Source organism: Leuresthes tenuis, unplaced genomic scaffold (genome assembly GCF_036924035.1).
Source record: "Leuresthes tenuis unplaced genomic scaffold, fLeuTen1.0.hap1 SCAF_7, whole genome shotgun sequence".
NCBI classification, from domain to species: Eukaryota; Metazoa; Chordata; class Actinopteri; order Atheriniformes; family Atherinopsidae; genus Leuresthes; species Leuresthes tenuis.
This window is the reverse complement of record NW_027325361.1, coordinates 34,822,667-34,837,444: the sequence shown is the minus strand read 5'-3', so window position 1 is coordinate 34,837,444 and position 14,778 is coordinate 34,822,667. Positions and strand designations below refer to the sequence as shown.

General features: G+C 36.1%; 1 protein-coding gene across 1 annotated transcript in view; it reads left to right on the top strand.

The window, feature by feature from the left end:
• nlgn1 (neuroligin 1) overlaps window positions 1–13,580 on the top strand; it is a 345,721-nt gene extending 332,141 nt beyond the window's left edge. The window contains exons 8-11 of the mRNA XM_072390215.1: window positions 1,190–1,350; window positions 3,684–3,840; window positions 4,829–4,906; window positions 6,267–13,580. Of these exons, the coding sequence (XP_072246316.1) occupies window positions 1,190–1,350; window positions 3,684–3,840; window positions 4,829–4,906; window positions 6,267–6,869 (999 nt within the window). The 3' untranslated portion in view covers window positions 6,870–13,580. The remainder of the gene's footprint in view (window positions 1–1,189; window positions 1,351–3,683; window positions 3,841–4,828; window positions 4,907–6,266) is intronic.
• Window positions 13,581–14,778: the final 1,198 nt, after the last annotated feature.

Sequence of the window (14,778 nt, the reverse complement as noted above, 5' to 3'; positions counted from 1 at the left end):
TATTCAATTTTTTCACTTCCACTTTTACTCACTGTTCTTATTTGTTGTTTTTTATTTAACTGTTTTTGGAAAACAAAGCACCAGCACACCACAACAAATCCCTTGTATGTCTAAACCTACTTGGCAATAAAACTGTTTCTGATTCTGATTCTTTAATGGCTGTCAGTAATCCTTCATTTATACACATTTCAGTGTACCTCTTTTTTAGCTTCTCTTTCACTGTGGTGCTATTAATGTCTGTTTTTGTATAATATTTTTAAGCATTTCTTAAATTATGTAAAGCTGGTCATACAGTCTCACAACTTCTTTACTTCTGCTGTTGACTGGCAACCAACTTAACTTTTCCTCTGCATTTGTTCATAGGTTGTGTATAATTAAGTTGCTCTCATTTTTTGCTCTGGCTTTGTTAATTTTTCCAATAATTCCTTTTTATTAATTATTTTGCATATTCCTAACACCCAAAAAACCATAAACATTTGTTAAATTTTGTAATATTAACTATGGGTGATGGGAAAGACCATTGAAGGTTAAATAACTCATGTGACTTTGTCTCATGTTGTGGCATCTTGGGATAGCTAACATACTGAATTAATTTGACTATTTTTCTTGACACACATTTTATTATGGCCACTATAACTTCAGATTCTTCAGATAACTAAGATTCTTCAAATTGAACGTATACTAATGTTTTATGCACATAAATGAACCTGCTTACATTACCAGCAAACCAGTAATATCTTAATGAGATGTTGGCTTTCTGTACTGGCCTCCACGAAGGATTTTAGAAATGACACTTTTTGTAGTGTTTTTTTCAACTCACAATTTTTTTTTTGCCCTTTTTCCATCTTTTGATTTAGCTTATAAATGTGTCCTACTAGCCAGGCATTTTTGAAAGAAAATAAGGATTTCGGTTAACATTTGTTAAGGTACATTTTATTTTTACTTTAATTTCATCACGAAGCAGCTCTCTTCCACCATTACCATTCTCTTATGTCTCATCCTTTCTCTCTTTGTAATACAGGGAATGATTTGATCAATTTGAATGCATATAGCAATATTGAAATATATATACAGTATATTCCCTATATTTCTTTAAATATACAGTGTATATATATATATATATACATACATTCCTCTTTCATCTAAACATATTAATTATGTTATGATTTGATTTATCTTCTCTAATTAGGTACCACCATGGGCAGATGCAGCACATGGAGATGAGATCCCATATGTGTTTGGGCTGCCAATGATTGGACCGACTGAGCTTTTTCCATGCAACTTCTCTAAAAACGACGTGATGCTCAGTGCTGTGGTCATGACTTACTGGACAAACTTTGCAAAGACAGGGTATGATAATATTGCAAATGAGACCAATATTGCTCACAATCTATATGTTATTAGACAGTGCCCCTATTTCTCAACAATACCTGAGTTCAAAGTTCAACAACTGAATTAACTATGACTTACTGTATCACATGCCATAGTTCGTAGTTAATATTTAGTAAATCTTTATGAGTAAGCAAATTCAGTGTTGAAATCCTTAATGGGCCATCAAGGAAGAATGTGATTGTATAATTTTTATGGTAACTTGAAAATATTTTCTTTACTATTCTAATTAAAGAAGTCATAAACCTTCCATGTGAAGTAAAGTGAAAAGGCATCTTTTTATATGATCAGATGTTTGCAAGATGTGTGGTTAAGACCAAATAATAGGCCTTTTGAGGGAAGAAGCATATTACAGGAAGCAAAGACATGAAGAAAAGGATCTTCTCAGTTACGCAAAATTAAAATATTTTCAGCAAGAACTATCTGATTTTAGATTATGGTAAAGATATATGTTTTTTACAATGCAAGTACATTAAACAAAATAATACTTTTCTCAATCAAAGCATAGGACTGAGGATTTACTATTGGTACAGTTCGAAAAAGAAATTGGACATTAAGTACAAAGTGTAAACAGCCTCTGTATTTATTAATGTCTAATATATTGTCTTCAATATATTCTAGTTTGTTTGGTTTGTCATTTTTCACATTATTTTGGAGGATAGTTATTTAGTTTTACTAAACTTTTAGTTTTACTAAAGAGTAATCATGCAAAACAGTTATGCCCCACTTGTTAATTACAAAACAGAAATAAACTTTTCCCTGTACACTTTAAACTTTTAGTTGCTTTTTAGCTTTGCAGAAACGCAAACATGGGAAACATGCTACCCTCAAAAGTGCAGTGCTAAGAAGGTATGAGAAACAGCAGTCTTTTCCCACAGATGGTTTAAACCATTTTATGTACATATGCTCTGCATTCATGACAACACTTTATCAACATACAATAACAATTACAAGACCATAAAATTAATAAAAGTTTAACTGCAACTTTGTTTCATCAATATTAACCCACTTTGACCACTACAGGAGTAATAAATTATGCTGCTGGGTTTATGGACTGCACGGTGTAATTCTTTGCAGATTCCCTCTACATATAATCGAGTACATCAATTCATGGTTGCAGGCTTTAGAGGAACAGTCTTGATGGGACAAAATTAGAAATTCCTTTTTTCCTCTGTTTCCTTCCAGCATATAGACATATAGACACATAGACTGTAATTATTTTTGCTGATTCATAATAGGGGGATGTTTTCTCTGAGCCCTACCTAGTAACTGTGAGGGGAACAAAAAGGCATTGTTGATCTTCATATAAAGCCCCAAATTGACATAAAATGCTTGGTACCTGGGAGATTTTTGCCACCCATTTGAATGGTCAGTGTGTTCCTGATGAGGTTTGGCTGTCCTCAAATGCCTCTTTCAGACAATAGGGTGCTCAGAAGGTCTCAATGGGTTTCCATAGCTTATTTGGCTGGCTTCATTCTGCTAAGATTAAATACAAGTTAGTCTATTCAACATGAAATGCTGAATGTTTTGTGTCAGCTCATTTGTACATATTGAATCTAGCTTTCATATGGGTTACTGACCAATATTCACAGTGTTTGTGAACCCTTTGATATGATGCTTGCATTCTATTATCTAACAAAAGTATATAGAATACGATATTAAGATATTCTGAGTTTTGTTTACAGAAAACCATGAACCATATGCTTTATGGAAATGATCAAAAAAGCAGAACTACATTTCCCCCAAAACATATTCTTTGGCTGAAAGCATTTCTAATTTATTTAGACATTGGTTCACTGCTATGAAGACATCATTATTTAAACTATGACATAAATTGTCAGACATCTTGAGTAATCAGCTTCCTGAAGGCCTTTTCATTTGATCCTAATCTTTAGAAAACCAATAATCTATTTAAGCACAAACAGCCCTTTGACCTTTTTTTGGTGTTCAGGTGTTTTTCTTATAAAACCAAGGAGCTGTATTATTTTTTAAGAATACTCATTTGCCTACGGCAGACATTGCGCTTAGGCCAACATTTAAATTTTGATAATCAGATAGACTTGTCTCAAAAGGTTTGCCCAACTTTTCATTAAAATGCAATTCTTACTGTCCTCCTATGTAAGCAGTTACACAAAGATTACATACTAATGATTATGTGGGAGAGGACTGCACCATGCATGAATGTTCTGTGCTTCCTTTCCTTTCTTTTTTTTCTGCTAGAAGACCATCAGCTGATCTAGCATCTTCAAATTCTTTGATACTAAAACTGTTCCCCGTTTCCACTTACTTCATAGGGACCCAAACCAGCCTGTCCCACAGGACACCAAGTTCATCCACACTAAGCCCAATCGTTTTGAAGAAGTGGCATGGACACGATACAACCAGAAAGACCAGCTTTACCTGCACATTGGCCTGAAACCCAGAGTCAAAGAGCACTATCGAGCCAACAAAGTATGACAGTTTCCTGTTGTTGTTTAATGTTGTTTAACCTCTGTTTAACACTATCAGTACTGAATACAGAAATTTGATTTTTTTTTAGAGATGATAATTTTAAAACATTAGCAGCCCAACAAATGATATATCACATCAAATTTTTAGCCTCCTGTACCCATCCCAATTGATAGTCATCATAATCCTTATTATGATTAAATAATAGACTGAAGTGCAGTAGTTATATTGTTTACATGAACATACACCCACACACATACATATATACACATATATGTACAACTTTGCCCCTTGTGTGTGTAAAGGCTTGTTACTGAACAGGAAAGTAGAATTCACTGAGATAGATGGTAACATTTTATCCTTTTTTTTAAAAATCAACAATCACAATTTTTCACAGTTTGTGAATAAACTCAGGTAATTTAAGATTTTATTTCTGCATGCTGTTTGCTTCAGGAAAAACCCAGTTTGCTCTGATTACTCTGCTCACATCGCCCTGGCACCGCATGGTTCTTCATCTGCTTTGTTCATGTCAAAAAAGTTTGACATAGATTTTAATTAGATGAAAAATTAGTCATCAACATTTAAAGTAATTTTTCAGGATATTTTTTCACTGATATATTGATATATTTCAAGATATATAAAAATCCTAATTTTTATCTAATTGCTCTTCGTTTCTCTAATGGTTCTCCAATCCCTCCAACATGTTGTGGAAGGCAACCACCCAACCTCAGTGTAGCTCTGTCTTCTTCCTCTTAAAAGGACATTTTTCCTTTTAAGAGATCTAAGACTGCAGACATGTTATATCAGTTATCTTTCCTTGATATAATGCGTGCATTTTCAAATTTCACCTTATTTACTGCAAAGCAAAGCTCTTGAATGGTCACAGTAAATGTATGTTAAAGCATTTTTGTCCTCATATGATTCTGTATTAACTGTAGGCTGTTTCTCACAAAATAGTTCTTTATCTTTTAATTTTCTGTCCACTCTTTAGGTCAACTTATGGCTGGAGTTGGTTCCTCATCTACACAGCCTCAATGAGGTCACTCAACTTATCCCCACCACCACCAAGGTCTGTACTAAGTAATTCACACAATTTCTTCTGCTACTCAGCAATCCAACTGAATGTTTGGGGAAACCAAACAACTTCACAAAGTAGATTTTAATTGAAATATTCAAATTATTTGTTAATCCAGTACTCATCCAATCCGGTCTTCGCAAGCCTCTTACTTTAGCACTAGAATATGATATGTGCTATTGCAATTTCAGGTGTCCATGATGTAAGATCATAATTTTAGTGTAATTCAGAAAGCTGACACTATGGAAATTCATAGTGTATTTCAGTAATAGTAAAAAGGTTATTAACTTTTCCATTTGCACAGAGATTCAGTTCAGTTTTGCTCTTAAGCAACTGATTTAATCTGTCTGATCTTTACTATTTCTTTGTTTCATTGTTTTAAATTGGGTTTGATTAAATATTACTGAGTTTGCTAAATTCAACACAATTAATATGCTCTTGAGTTTTTGAATATATAATCCTACTAACAGGTCTGTTTGCAAGTCTTTGAGGCTCTGGTGGTCATTAGAGAGTTTAAACAAGGCTCTGTTGCCCTGTTGGCAATTTATGCAGCAATTCATTGTGACTTGTCCTTTGATTTAATTCCTTGTGGGCATGTATGGCATACCAATTTCTGTCAATATTAGTCTGCTGAAATGCAGTCCTCTGTACAGAAACTATAAGAATAAGTACTTCTCTGTTTGGGGCCATTGTTTTCAATGTGCTCATGTGCAACTGAAAATAATTGGCCTTAAAAAGAATAAAGGCAGTGATCTTCTGGTCAAGTGTTTTGAGTAGGGCAGCATTTTGGCTAATACGTTTATTTTGCTGAGTTATATCACTTGTGTATCTAAAGTATGAAGTTAGAGTATAATGAGTGTTGCAACTCTTGGAGCTCAGGTAAATTATTTCACACTCACTTCACAGTCCACGAACATGACAAAACAAACTAAAACACAAACTATGATTTTGTGAAAAGTTGCTTTGATGATTACTGTACTTTCTTTGTAGGAAGTGTGAGCCTACATGGTTCTGCTGATATCAGTCTTCATACCATGGCCGTCAAGCTCCGGCTTTAGCTCTATTTCTAATGTACACAAGAAATCCAGATCCTATAGTAATACATATAATAACTGTGCTATAAAGGAGCAAAGGTTTTAGAAATTATCAATTCATAAGATTAATTTCATCAAGTATTAATTTAAATGAGAAGACAGCTTTTGATTCAATTTTAGTTTATTTTAACCACTGTCTACCTAAACTGATTCAAGATAGTAGAGACATTTAAAAAGTCAGTTACGGATGAAAAAAAGAGCTATTTCTGCATAAGCTTTTTACATCACTCATATACTGACCTTTGGTTCTCTATCTTCAGATTCCTCCCCAAGAGGCAACCAATCGCACACCGAAAACCAAAGTTCTGGTGACCAAACGCCTCAATCCAACTCCATTCCCTACCGAGACCCAGGACAGTCACAACCAGCCTCAGCTGGTGGACCAGCGTGACTACTCTACAGAGCTATCAGTGACTATTGCTGTAGGAGCTTCCCTGCTTTTCCTTAATATTCTGGCATTTGCCGCTCTTTACTACAAAAAGGACAAGCGGCGACATGACGTCCACAGACGTTGCAGCCCTCAGAGGAGTGCTGCAAATGATCTGGCCCATACTCAGGAGGAGGAGATTATGTCCCTGCAAATGAAGCAGCACTCAGACCTGGATCGAGATTGCAGGGGGGTGGGCGACTCTCTGCACCCACATGATGTGGTGCTAAGGACTGCCTGCCCACCAGACTACACTTTGGCCATGAGGCGTTCACCAGATGACATCCCGCTTATGACACCAAACACCATAACCATGATCCCCAGCACCATGGGAGGTCTTACCTCACTACACTCTTTCAACACTTTTCCCAGCAGTGGGCAGAACAACACCCTGCCTCACCCACACCAACACTCACATTCCACTACCCGTGTATAGCCCCATGGATGCACCCATGCAGGCAGGACTCTAATGGCTAAGGCAAAAAAAGCCGATGGCACAGCTACAGCAAAGACTTAGGGCCAACTTGCCCACAAACTATGCCAGGAGCTGTAATGTCAGCATGGAGTTGCCAAAAACCAATGGAATTATACTGGGATTGTATGGATCATACCACATCCTGTTAATGCCAGAGGAAATATAATAAAATGTTATAGATGGTTTGGAGCAGAAAATTAAAACAATAATAATTGTGTTTTTGTACAAAAAAAAATAGATATGACAAAAAAATACCCATAAAGATTTGGAGAAAAACAATCTCAAAAGCTAAAACAATGAAGCAGATGTTTTTTATTTTTATTTTTGTTCTGATATTGCTTCAAAGGTACAGTAAAAAGCTTTTTTTTCTCCAGCAACAGTTATGGCCTTTTGGATCTTTTGACAAATGACTGCTTGACAGTATTATCTCAAAGCAGAGCAAAGCATCAGACACACCTTGGAGGTGAGAAGAAGGAAGTACTTTGAAAAGAAAGGAAACTTATTGTTTTTCCTATGCATCACATTGCAGAATGCTCTTGTTTGTGGGGCACAAAGAAGATGCAAACCAAATGTAGGCATGTCAAAACATCATAGATGGAGGCTATGTAAGACAAGGCAAAAACAGCTTGAGAGAAAAAGAAAGACTGAAAACTTCAAGAAAAAGAAAGCCTGTATGCACAACAGAACTATTTTGAAGGAAAAAATCTACTTTTCATCCATTTATTTTTGAGGATGGGAAACAATTTTATTGTATAGAACTTATTTACATATCTAGATCTGTACACTAAGTACCAAGGCTTGTTAAGCCCTCTTCTCTTGGAAGGGGTGTCCATACTGCAAACCTGCCAGTGGGACAGAACCAGTGAGGATACACCAACTGACTTACAGGCAGTTCCAACTTCAACACAAAGAGCTGGGGGACAAAGGATAATTGGATATCTTAGCACGATGCGCATGACAATTTATCTGCTTGATGGCTGCTCTGCTGATTATGTCATTATTAAGAATAATTTTCACCCTGTTCCTTGCATTGGAGAAATTTAAGACATATTTCCTGATTGGATTACAGGAAAACACAAGTTCTTTCAGGACCATGGGAAATGCAGTCCAGGTAGTGGATGTTGTGTACTGGAGTTGGGAACAGAAATGGGTGGGACTGGGAATATGGTAAACCTTTCTTGCATAACATAATATAGCTTGAGTGGGGCTGGGCATATAAGGACTAGTTTTGTACTCTGTGTGTTGGTACTACCTTTTGATAGTGGTTACATCACATTACATTGTATCACTCAATCTCATTGTACCTTCAGTTGAGATCACTGTTCTTTGCTGTTCTACCTATTGAAACACTATACCCTATCAAAGTAATTACCTGCTATGTTTAATCCATTGCCTCCTTTTTGATATTATTATTTTTTTCTTTAACTGGGAGGTGTTGACTGAGGTGATGACTGAGTGACATAGTGGAACTTTACTGGAAAGTAAAATGAAGGGTACTCACAGCAAAAAATGTGGTGAAAAAGTGAATCTTCAGGCTATGTAGACATTCTCCAATTGTATCTAACGTGGTTCTGTACTGCAGGGTTATTTAAACATGAATGCCTATACATGACCAATTCAAGTTGAAAGCCAAGCACAGACAGATCACATGGAGTGGGACTCTATGGAGATGCACAGGAGGGGTATAAGAGGAAGGGTTAGAATCAGGGTGCATCATTTTGCATGGTACACTTTTCATCTAGTTGTCATCTTCAGCTTTGTAAAAAAAAAAAGAAAAAGAATAAAAAATAGAAAGAAAAAAAGAGTGCCACGAGAAAAGTATCAAATTTTCAACATGAGGCTGTTCTGCGTTTTTCTTTTACATACAGTGGTGTGATAATAGTTATTCTTACTGCGAATGGCAAATATCCTGATTTCTGAAAGGACTCCCCATTTTGTAGCTAGCTACTTTAGAAGTCTTGCAAGGCTTGTTTTGGGATTTTAGCAGTTCACGTTTATCATCATTACCTCAAACTACCATTTATGATGTTCACTTGCAAACTTTTGATGATAAATTTGTTTTTTGAGGATGAAAGGCGGGTTTTGCTGTCCTTGCTCTATTATTCAGCAGCGTTGCTGAATAATACACCACCACTCCAGAATCTGTTACAGGAAATCCTCCCGTAGTTCTTTTGAGGGTCACTGAAAATTAGTCTCAGATAGTTTTCCTGGTCAAAATTATTAAACTTTGGGACTTTGGTTACCTACATTTTTGCATGGTGTTCCTTCCCTTTTATTCCCTCTAAAATTGCACAGGTCATAATTGATACACTAATCTTGGTTAAAATGTTGGAAACCAGGTTCCATTTTTTTCTTGATCTGGTCTTTTCAAGATCTGATTTCTTTTTTAATTACATACATAGTCTTACATAGTTGATCAAAGTACAATATTTTCACTCGGGGTGCTTAAACTTTTGCATGCCACTGTATGAACAGGAGGGAGGCAGAGGGGCCTCTGATATCGCCTTAGACCCAAAGTCATCCCACTTTAGTTGATGTTGAAGAGCTATTGCTTTTTTTTACAAGGAAGCTGACAGATTGAGCTGTTTAACAAAATGGCTCATTTTGCATCTGTAGTCTTCAGTAGACCTCCTTCTGCAAGGTTGCCTGCTAACAACTCTAGGTCAGATAAGCGATAGCACCTAACAGTGTTAGCCACTGAGTGGGAATGAGTCATCATGGGAAGGAAACTGCAGTCAAAGTCAGTCACTTAGGAGGTTTGAGTCACTGCAGGGATAAAGTGCTGATCTCCCAAACATACAAAGATAAGAATATAGTTGATGGCAATCCTATTGTGCTCAGATATAAAAATCAAAATCTGTATGCAGTGATGTCACTTGGTAAGCTGACATGCTTGTGTCCATATTTTCCTTTCACTAAAATGTAGAGGTGTTGAGGCCTTTGTGGTGAGAATACATCCTGCCTGCTTTGGCTCCCACACAAGCACTGTGCAGTCATTCAAAATAATGAGTGCAGACCACTGTTATCCCCTATTAGACTGCAGTGGACAAGTTGGATGGGTTTTGCATTTTTGAAATACTATTTAAATTGAAGAAAGTAATTATATTTGTTCGCCTTGGTTTGTTACTTTGTATGAAACTAAAAGCAGAGACTTGATCTTGGATAAAATAACTGATTCCAGGGCTAATATGACACATTAACTTCTTGGGTGAGGGACTGTTTCATACGTACTATTTCATATAAATGTGCCAACTGTGGGGGTCAGTTCTGTAAGTCCACTGGGACTGTGCATAAGTTTTCTAGCTTTCTACCATACATTTTTCTTGCTGATTAAAATTGAAATGAAAACATGGGTGTTAACCTTCACATGCAAAGTTATCAACCCTATACTTTCCAATATTTTGGTCTATCAGAAAAAAATATTACATATTTGCTTACCTCTGGCATTAACTGTGAATCTTAAGATTTATTAGACCGGTACGAAAAGCAAGATGATCTTGCTTTTGTAATCCCATGACTGAAACTAATTCGCAAGATCTGTAAAGCACCTCTGAAAATGAAATGCTGACTTTGGGTAGCCTCAGTGAGTGAGTGTGAAGTTAAATTAAAAGCAAAAATCTCATCCACTGAGACCCATATCATGACAAAGAAAGCATCAATACATGAAGTGTCAGTTGCAAAAGGCTTGCTGTATCCAATAAATGCAAAGCATTATTGGTTTAGAATACTACCAACCCAACAGGAACCTACCCCATACTCAAACTGTAAAATTATCAAAAAACTCTCAAGGAGAAATAGTTGCATGTAGTCTTTTACTTTCTCTTCAACTTGAAAACTGCAGTTGTGTTTCAGAAATCTTAGCGACAAACATGACAAAAACATGCCATACAAGCAGCTGAAATGAAAACAGGCAGATCACCATGGTCCTAGGCACTTTCATTCATAAAACCATGTTTAAATTTTTCAACTTTTATTGTTTACCTGTGACTTCACACATAAACTTCAAAAAATGGCAAGCAATGATTGTTTAGAACCCCAGATCCTGTATAGTCTCCCATATCTTTCATCCAAGAAGCAAAAACTATGGGAGCCTTTTCAAACAGTGAGCATGGTTACATGGCACTAGGAAAAAAAATAATTACTGAATTAGTCCACAATCTTACAAAATCAAGCTTCTTGAATTCTTAAAGTGGTTGGGGATCAAATCAGCCCTGCATATATATATATTCAACTACAATCACATGGGCTTAGATATTGTGCACAAGTTTAATCTTTACTATCTTTTTGGACAAAAAAACAAAACAAATTCCTAATAAAGCTACTCTCATTCATGATCTCCCAAGGAGAAAACTGAAAGCATCAGTATGTCTTCAGTGTTTTCTTACACAGTTCATAGTGTCTTAATCTAACTTATATTGACATATTTTGGTCAGTTTTCCTTTCCTAGCTTTACTGGGACAGGCTCAGTGGCCCAATCAAATAGTCAGGTTGAGGTCTAACCATAGCTCAACTCAACTATGCATGCAGCTGTACTGACAATGGCCGCGTTTCCCAGATTCGCCAATATTGGGTGACCATCATGCTTTAAACAGAAGAGCTGGTGTTACATTTTATTAAGTGAAAGATATCATCACTTTTGTTACTCAAAACTTTTCATGAGAAGGTCAAAAAAAATTTGCATTGCGAGATATATTAAATCTTGGGGTAGTTGCACAAATTACAAGTCAGCTAAAGCAGACCTTAGCATGAGTGATTGAAGCACTTGCTCTCTACAACATCCCTTATGATTAAAGATATGTGAAAAAGATTTTAAATGCACAGAAGAGAGGAATCACTCACTGACCACAAAAGACCCAGCAACTTTAATGACACAGAGGCACCTGCTTGCCATTTCTGATAGTGAAATAGCTAGCATGCTACTGGATTAGGGGCATAATATAATACCAAATTAACAAATGAAGTATTTAACAATTACAAAACTCTGTAAGTACATCACATAACAAGTTTGTTCCTTGGATGGATTGATGGATGGAGACTTTCTGGACTTTTTTCACCAATACATGCTGTTTTGTTTTGTGTTGACAAGTTGTCAGCTACACAATATTGTAGCTTGTCAGCTAGCTTTGTGTCTGGTCAGATGTCACTGTCATAAGTCAGTTTTCTGACAAGTACAGCTGTAATAGCCCAGCAAATATTCTAAATGCATCTCTTATATCATGAAGCAATTGTAAAGATTTTTCTTGACAAATGGTCTGTTGTTTTCCATCATTTCCATCTACTTTTTCTTTTTCTAGGCTATCATATGTGCTTGATGTGCATATGTATATTTGCAATGCTGGGACTTTCTCATTACAACATTATTCAACAGCACTTCTACTGGCCATAGACTCCATAAGAAAACTTTAATGACTTTATTGCTTACGTTATGAGAATCTCTGATTTATGTATGATTTCAAACCTATGTTAAGTAACAGCTAGGACTAGGACTAACAGTAATGAACATTTTGTGAGAGATGAGCTTTAAAAATGAAAAAAAAAAAAACAGAAAACATATGATCATTACTATTAAGAGATAGGTCCATAAACTAATGAGATTTTATGGCGATAGCTTCAGACACCTGACACATTTCTTTCACCATAAATGCAAATTCCATGGCTGAAAATATAGATTTACTTCACATTTTTTTCAGGGTGGGTTTAGATATACTAAATGATTAGATGTAGTAGTATTTGTTGGCCAAATACAATAAATATATTAGAGTTACCACCTGTCATGTTTTTGCTTGTGAATTTGACATTCTTATCTAGGCTGTCATAAGCTAATGTTCACCAATATTCAATGTCTCTCAGAACTTTACTAAGTCCATATAATTTGAATTTTTTATGCTGATTGATTTTTTTTGACTCCCTTTACAAATAAGCTCCATTGTCCAAACTGAGGCTTGTAAACATTGTATGCACTGGTGTTTATCTCTGCAATATTAATATAATTTCTCTTTATGTTGCCATTTCAAATTATTTTGAGTCAAATTACATCCAGCTTGTCCTGAAGAAGACTTGAATTTGGATTTACTGGCTTTGCATTTGTAATAGCAGTCATTTTGAACAGTGTTCCTGTGCAAATCTCAGATCTAAGTTAATAGTCTGATAATGCCTGAGAGTTGAGAATGACTTCTACTCGGTGTCACCCCTCATTGAAAATGTGTTTTCATCATTCATTTAGAGGGATTCCAAACTAAACCAAGTAGCATTTTTCCATCATTTCCAATACCAGCAGGCCTTAATGACCTAGCTGAGCCACGCAAAAATAAATTCACAGTATGGAACTGATGACAACTGAAAAAACCCTGTCAAAGGAGGCTGCATCTCTTATGTTAATGTGTAAATCTACCCTAATGGTTAAAAGTCTGTGTTAAAGTATATGGGAAAGGAAGAATGAGCGCTGTGAATGAATGTAACACAATGTGCCATTTTCTGAACTCACATCATAGCAGAAACAACAACAATCAAACCTCAGATTCATCTGGAGAGGTTTTTGCAAACTGTTTGAAAACAGCAGGTGGATTATGTGAGCAGGTCTGGCATTTGTATTGTAGATTTTTTTTGTCACTTGTCTTTATTTCTGGTAAAATAGTCTTACTCTTCTGGAGCACAATAAATGATTTTAATATGCCCATATGTTTTTTTCTTCTACTTTTGAGTCCTCATTCATTATGGGTGTTGCCAAGTTGATGTACCTCTCTGTAAAACTATGACAATTTTGTAAAAGTTCAAATATTTCCTCTTAACAGAAGATAAACAAGTTTTGTTTTCAGCAGCAAGCATGTTAAGAGTGTAAATGATGCAAGTCAATTATATGTTCTAAACAGGAAGGTAGAGCTTAACAGGTAAGAGGTAAACTTTTGCCATGTAATTTTACTGTTAGGACCTTAAACTTTATCTACTTTTTCACAGTCATGGGGACAAGGGCGTAACCATGGTTTAGACATTGGGGGGGTCCAAGAAAACAAAATTGCTGAGTGCATTATCTACAATTCTTTATTTATATATGAAAAATTGGACATTTAGAACATAGTTTAGAGGACTACATTGACCATGTAAATTCACATCTAAAGGAATAGTGTAATTTCTCCGAGACAGTGACTGCCCCCCCACATTGTTTTGGTTAGTTGCTTACTGTTTACTGACCTTAAACACACCTACCAATTACAATTATGCTCTTACAGTAGTACTGTAGCAAATAGGACAGCTTCCAATGGAAAACGACCAAATACCCAAAGCATGTTTATATAGATATTTTAATAAGGACAACTAATGATGTAACAAATGACAGACTTTTCCTTTAACAAAAAATGTGCTGAGGACTTTTAAGTCCAGGTTCATTTCTATTGTGTCAATGTCTCAAAATGTGCATTAACAATGAAAAGTCTAATAGTCTAATGTTATTTTTGTTTTAAGTTTTTTTATTTTGAAAGGGGGCGGAAGTTTATTTTGTTGATTCTGTGTTGGATTTCCTGTTCTGGTACAATCTGCTCTGTTGAGCTTGGCGCGGTTGAGCAGTGGCTCCGTCAAAAGTAGAAGTCCAACGTAAAGCTAACGAGAGCCGCTGCTGAGACGGCGGCGCGCCCGGTGGCGCGCACGGTTGGTCACTCTCATTGGCTAGAGTGTTAGCGATCAACAACGGCGACCGCGGCGCAGCCGTTACCACGGTAACACACGGATATAAATTGAAAATAAATAAGACATAACAAGAGACCGATCCCTTGACAGGGTTCATAAAAGGAGAACATGCATTTTACATATTTTCTTCTTTATATTGGGGGGGACAGGTTGGTATTTTCTCAATATTGGGGGGGACACGACCCCCCCA